We start from the raw sequence: 20,434 nt of genomic DNA, 5'->3' as shown, positions 1-20,434 counted from the left end.
TACTGGTAAACAGACTAGACGTCTGTAATTAAAATTGCAGTGACTTCTACGGCAAGAGCACTTAACCCATGTGCACATGCAGATGAAATAATGTGTTAGTATAGCTTTTCGGTGATTAGATCAGATGGATTAATTTCTCCAAACTTCAGTTAGACGTGAAACCATGCAGTAGATTTAGAAATGCATGCCCTGGCTAAAGTTGTGATTACTACCATTGATGGTGAATGGCGATAGAGAAAAGTAACGGGTGAACACTTGGAGATGGCTGTGATGACCACTGCGTGGCCCCTCATTCCTGAAACTCCATAGACAAAAGTTGGATCGAGTTTTGGAAAATGGGCATATATGACAACATAGACCACCATTTTGTCTGTTTCATGCCAAACGTGTTTTTGTTTACATGTCTCATTTACTTCAAAATTGCTGACAACTTGAGAATCATCTGGTTCACCAATGACATGCCACCATTGCTAAACAAGGTCGGCATTCAATTGAAAAGGAAGTTCGATCAATGAGTTGGTATGGTTGGAAATCCAAGCTCAAATACATTAAGTATGTTATTCGCTTTGGATCAAGGGGTCGCACGAATTTGCTTTTTATGACCCGTGGATATTAGTTTTTAGGCCAAAAAAACCCGTCACTTGTGTGAGAAGTGTTAGGATTTTACTTATATATCACTCGATTGGGTTATGTCAATCCGATATAGGATATAGTTTGAAAACTCTTTCGCACTTGTGGGCTAAGCTATGCCCAACCCAACAAGTGGACAGATAGAGGCCACTACCTCTCTCAATTATACCATTTCACAAATACACCCCACCCTTTCAGCGATGTACCATATCAGTCTGGTATAATCCATCCAACTGGTTTATAAGCAAAATCCAAATCTTTTTCTGAGCTAAGTATCGCTAAATGAGACGGCCCAGAGAAACAAAGCTCTATGGAGCCGATGTATTCAAAGCGACCCGATAAATCCAAAGGGAACAATATCGTTTGTATGTTTGAAGTGCTAAAATAAGGTTTTAATTTTTAACTCCCCATTTTAACTTTGTAGTTGTTCTCAACACTTATTTATTCAAACTTGACGAGAGATAATGTGGCTTTATCACAATCACAAATAATTAAAATGTGCTGTGTTCTAACTGTTTATATTGCTTTAGAAAGTATATATGTAATTTAAAACAGGGAGTTCTAATAATGTATACTCCATTTTGGTAGGTGAGAGCGCAAACTTGGTATCAAAGCATGTTATGGTTTAGTTTGTTGAAGCATAGTTTTCTAAGAGTCTGATGGTTCAACAATATGTATATGTAGACGGGAGGGAATGACGCCACAAAATTGACGAATGATAGAGAAAATTTATGAGTTTCTTTTTTATTTTTTATATATTTTCTTGAAACGGGGAAAAGAGATTCGAATTATGGTCACTACAGTGATACACAACATCCTTAACATTCCAATTAGTGGCTCGGGTGTAGTTTTTTATTTTTATTTTAATGATATAAGTTCTCGAATGTTTGAATTGTCGCGCTCATGGAGTCTCGATGTAGAGAGTATAACTTCAATATAGTAATTAGACCTAATGTTACGGGTTAATTTGTAGTCATGGGTTAATTTTCCTTGACCTAATTTGCCCAAGTTAATTTTAATTTCCATAAACAAAATTGTTTATAAGTGATCTAATTGGCCAGAGATGAACCCTTCTATTGTTTTAGGAACCCTTCTATTTTATCTATATAAGGAAATGTGTACATTAATGAAAAAAGAGAGACAATATATATGCAAAGGCAACCCACAAAATACAATCTTCCAAAATACAATTCCGTAGTTCAACTCCAAACCTAGCCGTAGCACAAATTTAACAATGTACAATCATAGCGAATGCACTTACAATGAGTGTGGTCCTTTTGATTCTGTAAGAGGTCACCCTTTTGGGTTTGAAATAGCCATCCATAGAAAATCCAATCTGGTGGTTTATAAGAATAGAGAAAGCAACCAGGGATTAGAGGGGAGAACACCAATTTGTAGAAGTGGAGTCCATAATAACACCAGGTTGCAAATCCACGAACAAAACAAATCTATAGGAACATATCACGGTAGCCGATAGCAAGCTCCTTGTTTCGTTCAGCAATGATAAGATCCCAAAAATTATTATCCCTAGTGTCTCAGATATGATGTGTCACTCACATAATGAATGATTTATTTTATTTTCAACTTAAATGTAAGGGGTCTACACAAATCCACTCAGTACTTAACAAATTATATATGGGACACTTTGAAATCAAAATTTTGAAATCCCTATTATTTTTGTGTTTCTCCCATAGAAAAGTACAAATCTAGTTAGTTGAAGACACTCGAGTCTCTCTCTAGGTTAATACATGGAGGCTTGCCAACCTACACGAATTTAAAAATAAAAAAACCTCCCGCATGATTTATAGAAGGTTCTATATATATATATATATATATATTATAAACCTCCTTTTCAAATATCTTGTTTTGCAATTAAATAACAAGGACTATTCAACCTCAAAGGGACCCATTCCACAATAGCCAATATGAAATCAACACTCTTTCGTTGACAATTCTTGACCAAGCCCCCCTTCTTCCGGGGTTCTGCCCCATGTCTGCCCCTCTTTCTCTGCTTCCAAATCAAAACCGTGTTTCTTTTCTCCTCTCAAAATTTAAAGCATATAATTTTTTAATTATATAACCCCAAAGCCCAAGCATCCCTATATATATCTTAAGGACCCAACCACTCCACAATTCAACACAAACAATGCCAAAACCACTACTAATTGCCTTTCTATACCTCCCCTTTGTACTACTACTATTACTCTCTTCAACAATCAATGCCAACACCACACAACGGCGGCAGCAGCAGTTCAAAGAAGCTCCTCAGTATTACAATTCACCTGACTGTCCTTCCATTCTAAACGACGCCGAATCACAATCTGATTCCATCTTCTGCTCCGATGAGGCAGTCCACGTGGCGATGACTCTCGACACCGCCTACATTCGAGGCTCCATGGCTGCGATTCTTTCCATTTTACAGCACTCCTCTTGCCCTCAAAACATTGCTTTCCATTTCGTCGCATCGGCCTCCGCAAACGCCTCGCTCCTACGCGCCACCATCTCAGCCTCGTTTCCTTACCTCAAATTCAGAGTCTACACCTTCGATGACTCGGCCGTCGCAAGACTCATATCTACCTCAATCCGCTCTGCATTGGACTGTCCTCTCAATTACGCTCGCAGCTACTTCGCCGAAATACTCCCTCTCTGCGTCCGCCGTGTCGTGTACCTGGACTCGGATTTGGTCCTCGTCGACGACATTGCGAAACTCGCCGCGACAGCACTCGGTGACGACTCGGTCCTGGCGGCGCCAGAGTACTGCAATGCGAACTTCGAATATTACTTTACTCCATCATTCTGGTCGAATCCGTCACTATCGCTCACTTTCGCTGATCGAAAAGCGTGCTATTTCAACACGGGAGTTATGGTCATCGATCTCGATAGATGGAGAGACGGTCAATTCACGACGCGGATCGAAGAATGGATGGAATTGCAGAAGCGAATGAGGATCTACGAATTAGGTTCCTTGCCGCCATTTTTGCTGGTGTTTGCGGGGAAGATAGTTCCGGTGGATCACAGATGGAACCAGCACGGTCTCGGTGGAGACAATTTTAGGGGTCTGTGCAGGGATTTGCATCCAGGTCCGGTGAGTCTGTTACATTGGAGTGGGAAAGGGAAGCCGTGGGCTCGGCTCGACGCGAACCGGCCATGTCCACTTGACGCGCTTTGGGCTCCTTATGATCTGTTACAGACGCCGTTCAGTTTGGATTCTTGAATTGACTGACTGAGCCGGCGCCTCTTTCTGTAAATGGATTTTGAACAAGGGTGTTCATATATATATATATATATTAATTCAAGAAAAATATTGGGGATTCTTGAAGTTCCATCCTCGGATTTATGGTAATTGTATCAAAGTTTTGTATAAAGAGCTATTTTAGGGTGGATTAATTCATGAGAATCCTTGTAAATTTGTTTAATGAAAATCATATTGTTTTGTATATAATTTCATGCTTTTACTCTTTTGAACGTTTAATTGATTTTATTAGTTTTAGTTTCTATGTTGCTCATTCTATTTTTATTTTCATAATTTGGTTGTTATTGGTAGTACTTTTCTTCATCTTGTAAGTTATAGGAGAAGATATAGTTTTCTTTGAAATCTAAGTTAATAGGAAATCACTTTGGTGGTAGTATAGTGTTGAATCTCTATAGTGCCAAACTGTATAGGCTCGGTAGATCCTGAGTTCGATTCTCACTGGGAATAATACACTAGTAGTCATGCGCTGGGATTTGATCCCAGTTATCATGTCGTCAGGCGAAAACTTTGTACGCACGGGCCTAATGGTTCGATTTTAGGCTCATATCGAATATCTAAAGAGTAAAATTGTATGACTTCGTTCTCGGTTTAATAAAAGTCCAATTAATAGGATATTATCTAGTGAAAGTACATGAGATGTTACCCACTATTCAAAAATTAAAAGAAATAAACCTATCACATTTTGATTATAATAATTTAAATCAATAAATAATGAAGCAATTCCTATTTTGTTGTAGAAAAATGAAAACTTGAAGATTAAGAAGCTATAGTTTTCATCAAAATAAATATCTTTTTCCCCCCTTACACATATGTCTAACTTTCAGACTCTTTTTTTTTCAAAAATATTAAGATTTAATGTAGTGTTGATCTTTAAGTGGAAATGGCTGAAAAAACAAGCCAACAACAACCTTTGGTCCAGTTGATTAATACATATACTAAATTTGGTGGTACCCAAATTCGAATCCTCATCCGAAGTTTGGGTTCCCCTTTCTGCTTACTTAACAAAAATAAATAAATTTATTGCATCCCCAAATTATAGTTTGCATTCACGGCTATCAGAACTCATCAGCAATATGATATTATACTTGTTTTTTAATTTGATTTCCTACTTTTACAAATGAGATGTGGTTTGGTTGACAATCAACTGGGTTAAACATATGTGTGTCCAAGATTCGATTCCAATGGGAACCATGTTTCTCAGCGATATTTCAAAAAAACAAAACACTTTTTTAGCAAAACATGAAGTTATTCAACTTTTTTCTTCTCTAAACCAAGCCACATTTTCAGCAAACATAAATGTATATGCTTAGGGGGTAAAAAAGAGAGGTCACAGAGCTTCAATAACACATTTTGTACTCTTTTTTTTTTTTTTTATAAGTAACAAGATATATTTAGAATAAAAGAAAGTACAAACCGGACATCAAGGGATGGCCTGGGAGCAAAAAAAAAAAAGGTAAAGAGTGCACAAAACTACAATGAAAACAGGTTTTACAAAACTCCCAATGTGCATATTGGAGTGCACCAAAAGGAGAGCTCCATCAAAATCATATAACATAATCTGCTGATCTCATTACACCTTTCTTTGCAAGCAAATCTGCCACCCCATTTGCTTTTATGAAGATGTGAATTATGTCAACCTTTGCAAGCTGCATCTTTGCTACCTCAATGGCATTGCATACTTGAGCAAGCAATTGAAACTAGCTAGTAAATCTCATAAATGGCATTTTGTATTAGATACCCATAATTAAGCTTGCCTAGTCAATGGAATCAATTGTTTGCCAAATGCTTTTCTCAATCATTCTCATGTTGTTAAATCATCCATGCCAGCTGCTTCTGATTATTACCCATATGAAAAAAGATTGTATCAATGTATCATGACAATTTGAAAGGAAAAAAAGGGAATTATTTATTAAATAAATATATATGTAGATAAATAAAACCAATTATTTATTAAATAAATATATATGTAGATAAATAAAACCTAGCCAAAACAATAGAAGAAGATAAAAATTATTTGGTTTTTGTTATATTTTGTTATATGAATATATGGTTGGCACCACATATCAGTCAAAAGTAAGGACACTCACACAAGGTGGCTGGTCAACTAGGAATTTTTTTTTCCAAAATGCCAACCTGTAAGAATATTTCTTTTATTCTCTAAATTAATTTTCCTACAATTTTTATTCTCTTTTTCATATAAAAAAAATTAAATACATAGGAGTGTCGGTAGAATAAGGATTAGGAAGGAACATGGAAGGAGGTTTTGTAAAGTAAACGCGTCGTGCCTTTAAGGTGTACGACTATCGTACGGCTAGTGATGACCTAACTGGTGGGACCCAATCTGTGGTTTATTAAAAAATTGTGGAGAAATCGACGACTCTCACGCTGCCTGCCTAGATGTCCTGTAGTAAATCTCTTGGGATCTCTGTCTGACTGTCTCTTTCATTTAACGTTGACTACTGCTGCTGCTTCGGATGGTACAGGGATTGTACTATTGGTTTTCGATTGAGAAAATTAGCTTTTCTTAATTCTTCAAATCATTTATTCTACTCCACAAGGCCCATGGCCTACAGTCAGCCCAACAGGCCAATGGTCTAGGCTACAGTCTACTTGGCAAAAGCCCATGGCCTTCAAAACGGTCTACAGGCCCATGACCCAAGCATCAGTCGACCCAACAAGAACTCATGCCCCGGGAAGCTCTTCTGCAAGCGCATGATTTCATCACAGGCCCCAAGGCCCAGTCAAGCACTCAACGGACATAACAAGCCTATGGCTTCACCAAGCAGGCCTAGGCCTAGACATCTATTCCGCTCTGCACATATGCCATTGGTAGGTTACATGAGTCAGAGGTCCCGCCACATTAAAACTCTCTCCGTTCTCTCGCTAAAATTCTCTCACTGACTTGATCGTCGGAACTTTCTTGCGTTATTCTCTCACAAGAATATTACTCTTTGAAAATTGAACCGAGGACCTTCTAAGTCCATTGGTTTGGACCTAGAGAGATTCACCATTAACCATTAGAGTATCACTGACTCAAGTGGTTAATCAGACCAATACATCATCATATCTAATACGAACAGTTGTGGCAACTAAAGATTAAATGTCTCTGTGTTGCCAACACTGAAGAATAAGCTGAGAAGCACAATTCTTGTTTGTTTCACACTTCTAGTAACTTGAATGTAATTCAAAACTCGTTCGTGGTTAGTATAATCTATGAAAAAGAAATTGTAATCTACTCCATAAAGTTAATTCCCGTGTGGCTTTTTGCCTAGGTTATTGTGGTGATCAGGCCAAGTTTGTGTAATGAAAACAGAGCCTCTAAAGAATAGAATCATACCGCTAAGGACTTCAACAGGGAAACCTTCCTGTCATTCGAATATGATCGAGGGTTGTTTGAAGGCCGTACTTCTGTATCGCTTGCCAACCAGCTCTAAAACCCTCTCCATACACAGGTGAAGGGTCTGATTCGATATTAAGTATGATTAACCCTCCAAGCTTCCTCTCAAATTTGGATATTGCAACCTTTTCTCAAATTATATATATATATATATTTCAGCACAAACAAATTTAAACTGAGTTGAATTATTTGGGGGAATTAATTTCGGATGTTCTATTCATAATTAAAGAACTTTTGTAAGACAACAAGCTGACTTTAATTATTTCCAGAATTCCAGTTATATGTTCTTTCTTTGTGTTTCTTCTTATGATATCTTTTGACACAAAAATTTTGTTTGTACTACTGCAGAAGATAATTGGTTCTTATTGAGTCATAATTCCAAGTGGCATCACAAAAGATTAGCAGATGTTCAGAAAATCCATTAAAACAGCATTGGCAGAAGCACGAGACCTTGCCAGGATGAAGTGACCCTCTCATCAAATGGGTAAACAAAAACCCAGGTGAAAAAAAAGAGGAAAAAAAAGAAGGGAATTTTTTTTTTGTGAAACAATTAACCGACATTGTCAAATCTAAAAATCTTAGCTTTTTTATACTCTGGTAAGGAATTTTCCATGAATATTCTCAAAAATATTACACAATTCAAAAAAAAATCGCAACTGATAGAGGAGACACGTGATCAATCACAGAGGAGAAGGAAGAACAAACCTAACGTGATCGCAGATGAAGGAAGAAGAAGAGTCTACCGAGAGAGAAGGAAAATAAAAATACAAAAGGAATTTAGAATTTCAACTTACCAGCGATGTGAAGGAGAACAACGGGCTGCAGATGATACTGATTATGAAATCTGTGTGTGTGTGTTTTTTTTTTCACAGAATAAGAGGAGAAAAGGAAAGCTAAGCCCAGATTTCAGCCCAGTGGGCCGAAGCTCAAATTCATGCAAAGGTGGGTCATGCTTTGGTATATAGAATCATCCCCTTTCATCATTTCCTCAAATCATTATTTTCTTCATCAATCTTTCCTGACCTATTTCCAATACGACCCAATCAGCCTATACGGTACAGTGTCTACCCTCCACTCTCGTCTTCGACTTCTGAGTTCTGATTCCACAACCCAACGTGAGCCTGCACTTCAAGCTCTGGGGTTTTTTTTTTCAAAGCTTTGAATCAATAAACAGAACGTTGCTTTTCTCCAGGTAATACAAGAAAGCAGATGTTTCAAGCGATTACTATTACTGGATTGGACAATTAGGGATTATCTCCATGCCGATTTTAGTTCTCTTTATGTGTTTTCTAATTCCAATCTCTGATAAAAAATTCTTCAGTCGATTCTTCAGTTTTTTTGTTTTGAATACAAAGTTAGTTCTATTGTCTGTTGAAAACATTGAAGGTAAGCCGCATATCCGAGTAGTTATTTCAGCAAGTGCAAGGAAATTCGACTTAGCTTTCATTAAAGTTGATATTTTTGGTTCGTTATTTGCTTGTTATTTAGTTGATCTGTTAGTGACTTAGTGTGCATGAAACCTTTGTTGGTTTTCTTTCAGTTTCACTGAGCAACACTAATACTTCACAATTGACCAATTGTGCGTGATGTAGAGCCTTTACTTTTCAGGGAATTTTCTTATGTTTTGATCACCAGTCTTCATGTGGTTTTGTGAATCAGAATCGACGACTACAAGTCTCAATGTTTAGTTAAATCTTTTTGGGGAAGTTGATTAGTTAAATACAGCAACCAATTATTCACATGGTTGCTGTATTTTATAAAGTTCTTGTTTAATTCCATTGAGTTCTTTTCTTTTTTATTTATCTCAATTTCTACATCTAGGATTGCATCAGCTTTCAGTTGTCTTGCAAGCATTGTTTGGCTTAACAACTTTCTTTATATTGTCTGTAAATGTCCTTTTCTGGAATTGAAATATATTGGAGAGGGGTACCTACTAAAACTGTTGGTCCTTGAATTTAAGAACCATATTCAATTTGTCTGCATCCATGAAGGTGCCTTTTGTTCTAATTACTTGATTGGTGTGCTTTCAATTTTTCCAATACCTTATGAAAACCTCGTGGATTTATTACAATGATGAATCAGATTATTTTTTTCGTTTTTTGAATGGAAAAGAATGTTGAACCAGATTCTTGTGCTCTATCTCCCAGTCCAATCTGATGAACCAAAGCATCTTGGTTCTTCATATTATTGTAAATGACTATGTTTCTTGTTTTCTATATTGAATGGCTGCCCAATTAATTACAAGTGTTTTTTTCCTTATTTTGTATTAGTGACCCTACTTCTATTCTCCTTCTCTCCTTTTTTGGATGTTACAGAAGCAAAGAGAGGCATCCTCATTCGAAATAGAGATGGAACTAGATAAACTCAGCAGCTTACCAGGCCATGTTATCGACCAAATTTTGTCACAGTTGCCAATTAAGGATGCTGTGAGGACAAGTGTTTTGTCAAGGAAGTGGAGGTACAGATGGGCCAAAATTCCACATCTGGTGTTTGATAATCAGTGTGTCCCAGTTCCTTCCCAAGATCAAACTTCTGGCAAGAATAAGCTTATTCATATTATTGACCATGTTCTTTTACTTCACAATGGCCCCATACAAAAATTCAAACTATCTCACAGGGACCTTATTGGCATCAGTGATGTTGATCGATGGATTCTTTATCTATCAAGAAGTACAATCAAAGAATTTGTACTAGAAATATGGAAAGGGCAGCGCTACAAGTTGCCTTCTTGCTTATTCTCCTTTGAAAATTTGATCCATTTGGAACTATTCAATTGTTTGCTTAAACCTCCATCAACATTCAAAGGCTTCAGGAGTCTGAAGAGCCTCGACCTTCAGCATGTTACCTTGGCTCAGGATGCATTTGAAAATCTTATTTCTAGCTGTCCTTTGCTGGAGAAATTGACATTGATGAACTTCGATGGTTTCACCCATCTGAAGATTGATTCTCCAAATCTCCAGTTCTTTGACATTGGAGGTGTTTTTGAATACATTAGTTTTGAGAATACCTTTCAATTAACTTTAGTTTCTGTTGGCTTGTATGCGAATAGAAGTGACGGAGATATGTTTTTGGAGGCTATTAAGTGGCATAGGTTCTTCACTAACCTGCCCCATGTCAGAAGGCTTGAGATCCAGTGTCACTTTTTAAAGGTAATTGCTCTCCTGGCTTTTTTTTGTCAGTCATTAGAATGCCCCTGGAGATTTAAGTTCATCTGTGGCTTGTTTCGGGAATATGAGATGATGCCATTTATTCTTTAACAGGCTTTGAACTTTTACTTGCTATATTGAATACCTGTAAAAGAAGGGAGTGATTTGGCATTTCAGCTCCACAAGTTCTAATAAACTATATCAAGTTGTCACCATAGAGAATTATTTCAGGTTTTGACTTACTCTACTGCTTGTCTTTTGTTTGGTGCAGTATTTGGCTACTGGTGGTGCACCAAGAATGTTGCCTAAACCTTGTAGTGATCTAAATTATCTTTCTATGCGTATCAATTTCAATGACTGGGAGGAGAATTCAGCTGCTCTTTGCATCTTAAGTAGCTCTCCTAATCTACTAGAACTAGAGTTGTTGGTGAGTTTTATGTGCTTCATCGAAATGCTATTTGAAAATTGGTGTGCCCCCCCCCCCCCCCGGCGCGAGCTTTATCTTTGCTGTGTGCGTTACACTTTCCTTCTTTGATGATAACTGTCTCATTTTGCGAGACTATAATATTTTACACCTTCCTTAGGCTCGCGCAGAGGAACACAATGCCGTGGAAAAAGTTACTTACAGCTGGGTTGAGGATCATTATAAGTGTCATTTGGAGCACCTGCGACTCGTGAAGATAGCGGGCATCTCCGGGATCAGATCTGAGCTGGATTTCATTAGGTTTCTGCTTCTTTACTCTCCCCTGCTTGAGAGGATGACTATTAAGCCTGCTTCCTTGGATGGAGGTTGGGACTTGATGAAAGAATTGCTACGCTTTCGACGAGCCTCAGTGCAAGCCGAAATTGTGTATCTGGACCCATAACTAATGTCTCTGAGTTTTGCTGTCTATGATGACTTAAGCATGTAAATAGTATGTGAGCCCTTATAAGTCTGTTATATACATGTGTTCTTGATGATTTACTGTATTGAAAACATCTTTTATGTTTTTGTTACAATCTAAACTTAGTACATTCTAAAATTTATTACCAGGCCCCGCTTCCTGTTGTTTGGACAATTGAACTCTGTTTGAGACAATCCACTTTGTTTTCATAAGGTACGTCTAAATGTCATCGTATTGCAATTAGTGTTCTATTATTTAATACTTTGCGATTGGAATCAGTCTCTCCAAATATTAATATTAAGTGGCGTAAAGACTGTATATTTTGTTTGTTCCCGACCTCATCTATTACGGGTGCCGATTTTGTTTGTTCCCGACCTCGTCTGTGGGAGTCGATGTTGTTGTTTACCTTCATTCCTAGTTGACTTTCCTTTGATTATACTCGATTTAGAGTGTAGAATTACTGGGCCTGATCAATTCATATTTTGCTTGGCATTCGCAGCCTAATTGCGACCCCAACAAAAATGGGTAACAAATGGAAAACATGTGCATCTAAACGACATCGTTTTGGTTCTGCCGTATCATAGACCGTTGTCGTTACAATGTACCATCGTCGGAGGCAGCTCGGACCCTTATCCCTTTCCACCCGCTCAAAGTTCTGCTCCTCTCTATCCGTCTCTCCTTAAGGAAACGTATACCTGAAGTACGTTAACAATGGCGGTTTCCTTAACAGCTCTCACTTCCTCGTTCTCCTCTCTCTCATTTTCCTCTCAAGTTTCTCAGAGACCAAACAGCCTCCTTTTTACTCGATCGAAATCTATTTCACTCGCGCCCAAGCACACAACCCTCACTATCTATGCCACGGTGGCTTCGCCTCCGGAGCTGGAGACGATGGACCTCAAGAAGCTCGTGAAGTCTAGGCTCCCTGGCGGCTTTGCTGCCCAGCCAATTATCGGAACCGGTCGTCGTAAATGCGCTATTGCCCGAGTCGTTCTACAGGAAGGTACCGGGAAAGTAATCATCAACTACCGTGATGCCAAGGTCTTCTCTTAAATTCTTGAGATTCTTAAATTGGCACATCTGTCATGCAATTTTGAAATAATTGCTGTTTCAGTCATTACTGTGATAATGTGATTGTATCTGACTATCAGTGGTTGAGGAATCTTCTGATTTACTTATTGTATGCATAATTGAGTTAATGAGTCGACTTATAAATTCAAGCTATCACTCTGGCCAAAGGATTGATGGCTCTTCCTTCTCGTACAAAGTCCTGTGTGAATCTGCATGTGCAGAATGTAGGCTTGCTATGCTTTGTAGATCATGGGTATTGCTGGATCCTTAGTTATGGGATTTTCTGTAGTAATGTTAGAATATGTATAAATGGTGTGAAATGGGGTTGAATGATAATAACTAACATTGTCATGGTTGGAGCGGGAGGTGTTGGATTCAAACTTTAACTTCCACAATTTAAATCTCTGTTTTTTGTTGCCCCAAGTGTGGATGACTGCTCAACTCTTCTGGAATCTTATATCTGGAACAAATCATACTTGAAGTTTGAGCACAGTTTATGAAGTCCTTGTTCATTAACTCTTTATACTCAAATTCTATTGGTGAACCCATCATCTCCCTTCTAAAGGTTACTACCTTGGTTGTCGATGAATTTGAACTAATACTCGAAGTATGCCATTTACAGTGAGCATTATTCTCTTGACCTATACAAGTTTGACTTTTAGACTTTTTTCTTACAGCTTTTTTATTGAAGGTTATCACCGTGACCATGGTCTGGGCTAGTTGTTATAAATGTATTTGTACATGGAACCAATTACTCAACGAGTAAATGACACTGATTATAAACTTTTGTTTGTTTTCAAGTTATTTCCATGGTTGGTTGTTTCTGATGTTTCCTAATGATTGCAACTTAGTCAACTGACGTTCTGGTTCAATGGCAGAGGGTTACAGTTTCGATTTTCTCATATTCGGTTGTGTACAGAAGATGCCCCTTTCAACATATATTTTCTGCCTTTTCTTTTTCTTTCCCTTGGTATTTTTATTTAGGTTAAACGTCTAACTGGCTTGCATTGAGATTAAATGCCTCTCTATTTTTTTTAGCCTAATATGTGCTTGTCTTTCACTAAAGAAAAGGAAACTCAAAAGTCTGTTCATGGCATTTGGCTTTCGAGTGAGAATATTGGAACCTCCTAAAATGGTGTGAATTCTGCTTCTGATTTCTCCACTGGGACTGCTTTCAGGAGTAAGCCCTTTGAAAGGCAACTTAAATACAGTTATTTTTGAAGTGGTGTATTGTCCGAGATAGAGGATTCTATCCCAGATCCAAAAATTAGATTGCTTGTCACAGTTGTATGCCTAACGGACCTGTCTCGGTGGATTGTTGTTGTAATCACTTCTCGGGCTGTCTTCATTGATTTTGTGAGTGTTAATACATTCCTTATGGTTGAATGCTTTGCAGGAATATCTGCAAGGTAATCCATTATGGCTTCAATATGTGACTGTCCCATTGGTAACTTTGGGGTATGAAAGTAGCTACGATGTATTTGTCAAAGCCCATGGGGGTGGCCTCTCTGGACAGGCTCAGGCAATTTCCCTTGGTATTGCTAGAGCACTGTTAAAGGTGAGTGAGAACCACAGAGTCCCTCTGAGAAAGGAAGGGCTTCTGACCAGGGACTCAAGGGTGGTGGAGAGGAAGAAGGTTGGCCTCAAGAAAGCTCGTAAAGCACCACAATTCTCCAAACGTTGAGGTTGGAGTTTACCTTGTCACATCACTTTTTTAGAGTTTGCTCTCCAAGCATTCTTGGAAATCAGTTTGCACTGCTGTTACTGAAAAGATACTGCTTTAACTTGTATCTCTCTCCTAGTTGTTACCCCCTGTACTCATGGTTAAGTTCTAAGTTATCATCTTTACAATAATAGATATCCTCTTTTTAAACAGTTTCACCATGGAGATGGACAAGTCGCCATGTTTCATAAGTTGTGTGCGCTGATACTTGTAAGTTGTAACCAGCTTCAGGTGTTGAACAGATGAAAGGGCACATGTTTGATTTGCCCACGGATATGATCTCTTGGAGGGTCATTTATTGGGATTGTGTACATTTATAATCTTTTGTGCATGCTGATAACATGGGCAAGGACCATTGTAGTAGAAGTTATCGTAGTTTTTCTTATTTATCAGTATTGGGTCACATTGGATATCTATGATGGCCATTACAATGACGAAAGCTATGTTATCTTCTGCACAAAACAGATATGATTACCAGGTCTTTGGCAACTCCTCAATTAATTGAATCTCTTGACAATGTTTCTTACATTTTCTAGGAGCAAAAGTTCAGACCTAAATAAAAATATTTTTAAGTTCTAATTATAAAATAAAACTTTAAAATATCCTACTGAAAATAATAAATTTTATACATAAAAAAAATCTTTTGCTACTGCTGCTATCTCCGCAATTTGTAACGAACCTTCAAGAACTGATTTGATCAGAGGCTCGCGCTTCCAGTTACCTTGCGCGTCCCTATAAAAACCCCAATTTGCCAAATATTTGAGTTCAAATCAAATTTCGAACACATTTCTCCAAAGAGGTTATCTTCTACAATGTTCAACAACCATAGTATCTCGATCTCCGTTTCGGACGATGAGTCGGACGAGCTCGTTAAGATGATAGTTCGAGTCCCTAGAAAGCGCAAGAAACCAGGTTACCGAGACAATAACGAGTTAACTCGCCGAGTTTTTAGGCTTCTTGTGAAGTACTGGATGGTTCTGATCTTCCTTCCCGCAGCTGGATTGCTCGTATTCGAGGCCTGGAGGATTGGTAGGAGGCCGAGTTTGGTGGTGAGCTCGGAACACGGCATGATAAAGGAATCGGAGATAAAATCTCAGGAGAATTTGAATCGCCTCGATCCAACGACTCGGGTTGTCGGCGGCGTTAGAGAACGTAAGTGCTCGTGTTGAACTTCTTGTCTAATGTATTGTCTGAGGTGATTGTGTCTGGTTATTTATGTATGGAGCACAACTGTATGCGCTAATTTAGAGAACCATAGGAAATAGTTTTGAGTTACACAGAGTCTTAGTTGTCTTATTTACTGATTATGAACAATGTTTCCTTAAGCTCTGCATCATAACCTTAATCACTTAACTGCGCTTTTATCTTCTTCTAGCTCTCTTGAGCTAATCGTGCGACTAAGACTAAATTATTTTTGTGTAAAACAGATTCTAGACATGGTCACGTGGTTAAAACTTAAAATTATTGTTGTCATGATACTAGTTTGATTTTAACATGCTTGATTCCCTCTGCTTCCGTAGTTATCTACCAGAAATTATCTATTTCACTGCCTGGATGTGGTATGATAGCCTTTAACAAACATATGCTTACGAGTGGAATTTGAAGCTGGTTTACGCATACTGATTGAATTGTTTCAATTTCTGCAGCATTTTATGGTGCAGAAAGATATCATACTGATTCTTGGTTGTGAAAACTACGAGTAATTAGAAACATGGAGTGCATTTTGTAAATGGATAAGAAACTTTAGTTTATGGTATCTTTGATCCATTCACATCTTTGGTGTGATCCACGTTAATAGTAGAAAAGTATGTGACACTCATTTGTGGATTGTATCAGGTTGCTTGAAGCTCCTACCTCCAGACGAACTTGAGCATCTGGATCTATCCATGCATGAAGATACCAGTGGTCCTGTTAAAAGTGTTCTATACATGTCAGAGAAAAAAACAACATTTCTAGACAGGAATGCAACTCTTCCTCAGCAGAGCTCGGAAATCAAAAGATTTAATTTATTTCCCGGAAACCAAACTCTTGATCAGAGAGACAAAAGTTTTAAGGTTTTGTGCTGCATCTTTATATCTTTCTTGGGGTTTAGGATAATGCACAATCATTTACTTATTAGATTGCTTTGGAGCACTGGAAGTACTTCTATATTGAATGTGATAAATTCTCAGGCCCTACTTTTTTTTTGAACTCTTGGTTATAAAAGTGCATGATGGTCATCTCACCTGATTGTTGTTATTGCTTAGTGCTTACAGGTGAAAGAAACTGCTGCAATACATTGCGGATTTTATAGTGAAAATGGAGGGTTTAGAATTTCGGACGAGGACAGAGGTTACATGGAAACTTGCAAGGCTGTCGTGTCTACTTGTGCATTTGGTGGTGGAGATGACCTTTATCAACCTATAGGAATGTCGGAGGCATCAGTCCAAAAGGTTAGCATCTGTGATGGAGGTCTCACCTTATAGGCTTAGATATTCCCAATCTATAAATATGTTATGTCCTAAATGGGTGCAGGTATGCTTTGCTGCATTCTGGGATTATGTTACTGTGGAAACACAAGAATCTGTGGGACATAGAATTGGTGAGGACCATTTTATAGGGAAATGGCGAATTGTGGTTGTAAAAGATCTTCCCTTCTCAGACCAAAGGTTGCATGGTAAAATCCCAAAGGTACTGAAGGATCCTTAAACTTCCCCCTTGACAAATGGTATTGTTTAGTTAATGGAATCATTTCAATTTTACTACTGCCTTATTACTTATCTAGATTTGTTTCTTTTGAGCTATATGTTTTATTGGGATTCTGTAACTATTTACAATTCTTGAAACAATATTATGAAAGTCGTTTAGTATAGAAAACTTGGATCATTAAGATTCTAAGCAGTCATTGATTGCTTTTCAAGAAGGGGATGAAGATCTCTTGCCAAAGTCAATATGTTTTCTTTATCAGTTCTTCCATTTGTCTCAATATGAAATTCATTTGGTGATTCAAATTGGGGTTTGGAACACTTTTAGCAGTAATTTTCTTAAATGTTGATTGCTCTGGCTTTCTCCATGTGCTTCTAGAATAATGTTTATGTTCCCAAAAATAGTTGCACATAAAAAGTAAAATCTGGTAGCGAGATATTTGCTACATGTTTATGGTTCTGTGTGACTAACTTATTTGATTTTATAGCAAGGTTTTACCCAAAATTTAATGTAGCATATCCAAGTGTTGCGTAATTGTTCCATCACTTTATTTTTTTTTTCATATGTGGTCATTTGTTTGACTGTTGTGGTGAGTCTACTCCTTCTTTTGCAGTTGCTTGCGTTTTGGGACCTAAACTTTGAGTTCTTATAATGGTGTGTGTCAACAAACTTTCAATTTTTAAATTTTATTTGACCTGTAAATATAGGCTGGTGATTGATATATACTTTGATTTCATAATTGGATGCTACTGATGTGACTATTCAAGAACTCTCTGACTAACTAACTAGATGGTTTCAATTGCGGGTTGCTTTATCCATGCTTACTGTTTGTGTGCTTCTTTGAATGTATGTGAGAGAATTTCTTCCCTTATATCATCAGATGTTGACCCATCTCCTCTTTCCTCAAGCAAAGTACTCTATTTGGGTGGACTCGAAGTCCCAATTTAGAAGGGACCCTTTAGGTGTCCTGGAAGCTCTGCTTTGGCGGTCAAAATCTGTACTTGCGATTTCAGAACATGGAGCTCATAGCAGTGTGTATGATGAGGCTAAGGCTGTTGTCAAGAAAAACAAAGCTACGCCAGAAGAAGTTGAGGTTCAGTTGAGTCAATATCGACATGATGGGTTGCCTGATGACAAGAGATTTAATGGGAAGAAAGGTATATATTTCCTTGTTTTGTTATCCTATTTGAATATAACATTGATATAAAAGATGAGAATCAAAGAAATGGGTGGTAAACTAAAAGGTTACTGCAGCCATTGATCATTTGGGCTTAGTGACATTTAAGTAACTGGCATTGTGGCTCCAAAGGGGAAAGAACTAGCAATGTGGCTAGAATGCTGATTCAAGTAGGAGGGACTCTTGATGTGGAAGAGAGTTGCATGGATAGACAATGCAGTCTGAGTAGACTTAAGGCTATGCTTGGTAAGGGGGCATTTTTTGATTGGAAATTTGGAACCCTTCCAAACCATCATGAGCCCTCCTCTCGAGCATGGCCATAGCCTAAATGTATGCTTAGCCAGGGCATTGGAGAACTAATAGTTCACTACTTTTTCTATTGGAACGCTCTCAAACCCTCCTACTCTAACCCCCTCGAACTCCTCTGCTGACCATAACGTAAGTACGTACATTTAAGCAACTTTAAATGCTTGAAACCTTAAACTTTCCTTTGCACAATTCTTGCATGGACCATACTCTATGGTATAATTTTTTTGATTCTTACTCAGTTTTGAAATTTTTGCCTCTGCAGCCTTAGCTGAAGTGTCAGTCATTGTGAGGGAGCATACACATTTGACTAATCAGTTTATGTGCCTCTAGTTTAATGAGGTTGTTCGATTTACTTCTCGGGATCAACTCAGCTTCCCGTACTTTTTATGGCAATTCAAAGTGCTCAAGAATATCAATATGTTCCCTGTCTGCACCCGCGAAGATCTTGTTAACAGCATGGGCCATATACGCAAAGCTAAGCCTTTAAAAACTTGACTCTTGGTACTTTGACCACTTCCACTTGTTCATTCATTCTTAAATCTTAATTCAATTTGTAGTTAAATTATTTTTTGATACTTGGGAGCAATTGGCATTCTGCCTGCAGAATCCCCTACCCTAATATTTTTCCCATCATGTGCTTATGGAAACTTGCAATCATACATGATTATGTATGAAAATATCTTTGAGCAAAACCTCGAATTTATGCAGAATTATTATTAATTATCTTTCACAAGTAGACATATCTTTATGAAAAAAGAAAATTCTAATTATATCAGTGAGGTTGATGTGGACCCACAGATGGCCAAAGCACCTTTTAATGTGGGGGGATTTTTTTGGGCTTAGACTCGTCCAACCTACACCCAGGTACTGTCCGCATTGGCTACCTGTTATTTTTTACATTTAGATTCATGGTCGAGTAAATATTTTATGATTTTGTTATTTTTCGGCATTTCTTCAGTAAATTGCTCAAAAAGACTTGATTGGGGGTATGTCATTGCCCTTGCATATTCTATTACTGAGCTGTCTCGTTTTTATCTTTTTCTTTGGTTATTTATGCATTTAACTCCGCCTGTGTATTGCACAGCCGGTCCCAAGCCCGGTTAAAGGAGGAGGGGCTGCATTAACAAGAGAGAAGCTGTTGTTGGTTCTACTACACGAGTTATTTGGTTGATTATGTATTTTGCTTTAATACTTGTTTGTGTTGGTGATTCCATTTATATATTTAAGTTGATTAGTTGAAATGGAGTTGGTTGAATTTATTTTGCAGGATCAGGTTTGGATATATGGATTAGGTAACCAAACCTTTCATGGTAAAGCATTTACAACCCTTGAAAACATTTTTCTTCGCTGAAGCGAAACTAACACCATCTCTTGATTCAGGATGAAGCCTAGTGTCATATTCTGCACTGCAGTCGTAATAGCCATACTGATTGTCATTCTCTTGGCATTGTTTTCACCAGTACCCCTTGAAAGCTCATCCAAAAACCACTCAAGGCCTTGGCTGGCCCTGTCCCTCTACATTCAACAATCCCATTCTGCAAGCTCCAATGTGCAGCATCCAGCGGTACAACCGGACTCCGCTGGCGCGTTCATTTTTCATAGAACACTTACTGAAGGACCTGCAAACACTTCCCGGGTTGTTGGAAGAGCACAAGGGTTTATAATTCCTACGGAAGGTTTTGCGCATTCAGCGTTCAATGTGATATATCTGTCATTCGAGAGTCCCCAGTACTCCGGTAGTCTGAGCGTTCAGGCCAACCATTTGTCAGATAAGGAGAAAAAACAAGAGCTGGTTGTGGTTGGAGGCACTGGCTCGTTCGCGTTTGCTCGCGGACTTGCCGTGCTAGTGCTGGCACAAACTCATGACCAACAATTACATGATCATGCCGCTGGAACTTACCATGTGAAGCTTGAGCTTAGATTTCCAAAGGGAGCTCGAACTATCCCAGGATGAGAATGGTCCTCTCTATTTTTGTTTCTTGCAGTCATTGCTAATTAGTTATATAAGTTGGTGTGGTTCTTTTGAATTGTTGGTGGCTAAGAAGTACTGGATGAGACTGAATCCAGTCCATTATATACATATGACAGTATAAATTAAGATTATTAAACGTGATCAATGGTTTTCCTTGACGGTAATTCGCTTTGCGACTAAGATTCCATTG

The 20,434-nt window shown here is 38.1% G+C and overlaps 5 protein-coding genes across 12 annotated transcripts; all 5 read left to right on the top strand.

Annotated features, from left to right (window-relative positions):
• The first annotated feature begins 2,757 nt into the window (after positions 1-2,757).
• LOC119999289 (probable galacturonosyltransferase-like 1) lies at positions 2,758-4,095 on the top strand. Its single transcript, XM_038846775.1, has one exon. The coding sequence runs from the start codon at positions 2,777-2,779 to the stop codon at positions 3,842-3,844; it is 1,068 nt and encodes a 355-aa protein (XP_038702703.1). The 5' UTR covers positions 2,758-2,776; the 3' UTR covers positions 3,845-4,095.
• A 4,176-nt stretch (positions 4,096-8,271) lies between these two features.
• LOC120000117 (F-box/FBD/LRR-repeat protein At1g13570-like) lies at positions 8,272-11,452 on the top strand. Its single transcript, XM_038847995.1, has 4 exons — positions 8,272-8,472; positions 9,596-10,429; positions 10,698-10,853; positions 11,011-11,452. Exons 2-4 carry the CDS (start codon positions 9,629-9,631, stop codon positions 11,290-11,292), a joined length of 1,239 nt encoding a protein of 412 aa, XP_038703923.1. The 5' UTR covers positions 8,272-8,472; positions 9,596-9,628; the 3' UTR covers positions 11,293-11,452.
• A 419-nt stretch (positions 11,453-11,871) lies between these two features.
• Positions 11,872-14,503, top strand: LOC120000118 (30S ribosomal protein S9, chloroplastic). 2 transcript variants are annotated; one of them, XM_038847997.1, is made up of 3 exons: positions 11,872-12,348; positions 13,775-14,063; positions 14,255-14,503. In XM_038847997.1, the coding sequence occupies exons 1-2, from the start codon at positions 12,022-12,024 to the stop codon at positions 14,060-14,062; spliced, it is 615 nt and encodes a 204-aa protein (XP_038703925.1). In that variant the 5' UTR covers positions 11,872-12,021; the 3' UTR covers position 14,063; positions 14,255-14,503. The 2 variants fall into 2 exon arrangements, with proteins under 2 accessions (XP_038703925.1, XP_038703924.1); XM_038847996.1 differs by having other exon boundaries at positions 13,775-14,503.
• Positions 14,504-14,579: 76 nt separating this feature from the next.
• LOC120000116 lies at positions 14,580-18,845 on the top strand. The gene is made up of 6 exons (XM_038847994.1): positions 14,580-15,253; positions 15,938-16,155; positions 16,348-16,533; positions 16,616-16,771; positions 17,667-17,943; positions 18,535-18,845. Exons 1-6 carry the CDS (start codon positions 14,914-14,916, stop codon positions 18,600-18,602), a joined length of 1,245 nt encoding a protein of 414 aa, XP_038703922.1. The 5' UTR covers positions 14,580-14,913; the 3' UTR covers positions 18,603-18,845.
• LOC120000119 (dirigent protein 19) lies at positions 18,644-20,426 on the top strand. Of its 7 annotated transcripts, none has more exons than XM_038848002.1 (5): positions 18,997-19,136; positions 19,231-19,258; positions 19,357-19,447; positions 19,540-19,564; positions 19,653-20,426. In XM_038848002.1, the coding sequence occupies exon 5, from the start codon at positions 19,654-19,656 to the stop codon at positions 20,224-20,226; it is 573 nt and encodes a 190-aa protein (XP_038703930.1). In that variant the 5' UTR covers positions 18,997-19,136; positions 19,231-19,258; positions 19,357-19,447; positions 19,540-19,564; position 19,653; the 3' UTR covers positions 20,227-20,426. The 7 variants fall into 7 exon arrangements, with proteins under 7 accessions (XP_038703929.1, XP_038703928.1, XP_038703930.1 ...); XM_038847998.1 differs by having other exon boundaries at positions 19,540-19,582; XM_038848001.1 differs by lacking the exons at positions 19,231-19,258; positions 19,357-19,447 and adding an exon at positions 18,644-18,773 and having other exon boundaries at positions 19,071-19,136; positions 19,540-19,582.
• The last annotated feature ends 8 nt before the right edge of the window (positions 20,427-20,434 follow it).

This window comes from Tripterygium wilfordii, chromosome 6 (assembly GCF_013401445.1).
Source record: "Tripterygium wilfordii isolate XIE 37 chromosome 6, ASM1340144v1, whole genome shotgun sequence".
Classification (NCBI taxonomy): Eukaryota; Viridiplantae; Streptophyta; class Magnoliopsida; order Celastrales; family Celastraceae; genus Tripterygium; species Tripterygium wilfordii.
Note: the sequence above shows the minus strand (reverse complement) of the source record. Positions and strands in the feature narration are given on the sequence as shown.

Bases quoted from the DNA above. Each gene is read 5' to 3' on its own strand.
- LOC119999289 (XM_038846775.1), top strand. From the start codon at position 2,777: ATGCCAAAACCACTACTAATTGCCTTTCTATACCTCCCCTTTGTACTA.
- LOC120000118 (XM_038847997.1), top strand. From the start codon at position 12,022: ATGGCGGTTTCCTTAACAGCTCTCACTTCCTCGTTCTCCTCTCTCTCA. The intron at 12,349-13,774 runs GTCTTCTCTTAA...AATGCTTTGCAG, and splicing joins TCAACTACCGTGATGCCAAG to GAATATCTGCAAGGTAATCC.
- LOC120000117 (XM_038847995.1), top strand. From the start codon at position 9,629: ATGGAACTAGATAAACTCAGCAGCTTACCAGGCCATGTTATCGACCAA. The intron at 10,430-10,697 runs GTAATTGCTCTC...TGTTTGGTGCAG, and splicing joins TCCAGTGTCACTTTTTAAAG to TATTTGGCTACTGGTGGTGC. The intron at 10,854-11,010 runs GTGAGTTTTATG...CACCTTCCTTAG, and splicing joins TACTAGAACTAGAGTTGTTG to GCTCGCGCAGAGGAACACAA.
- LOC120000116 (XM_038847994.1), top strand. From the start codon at position 14,914: ATGTTCAACAACCATAGTATCTCGATCTCCGTTTCGGACGATGAGTCG. The intron at 16,534-16,615 runs GTTAGCATCTGT...AAATGGGTGCAG, and splicing joins CGGAGGCATCAGTCCAAAAG to GTATGCTTTGCTGCATTCTG. The intron at 16,772-17,666 runs GTACTGAAGGAT...TTATATCATCAG, and splicing joins TGCATGGTAAAATCCCAAAG to ATGTTGACCCATCTCCTCTT.
- LOC120000119 (XM_038848001.1), top strand. From the start codon at position 19,654: ATGAAGCCTAGTGTCATATTCTGCACTGCAGTCGTAATAGCCATACTG.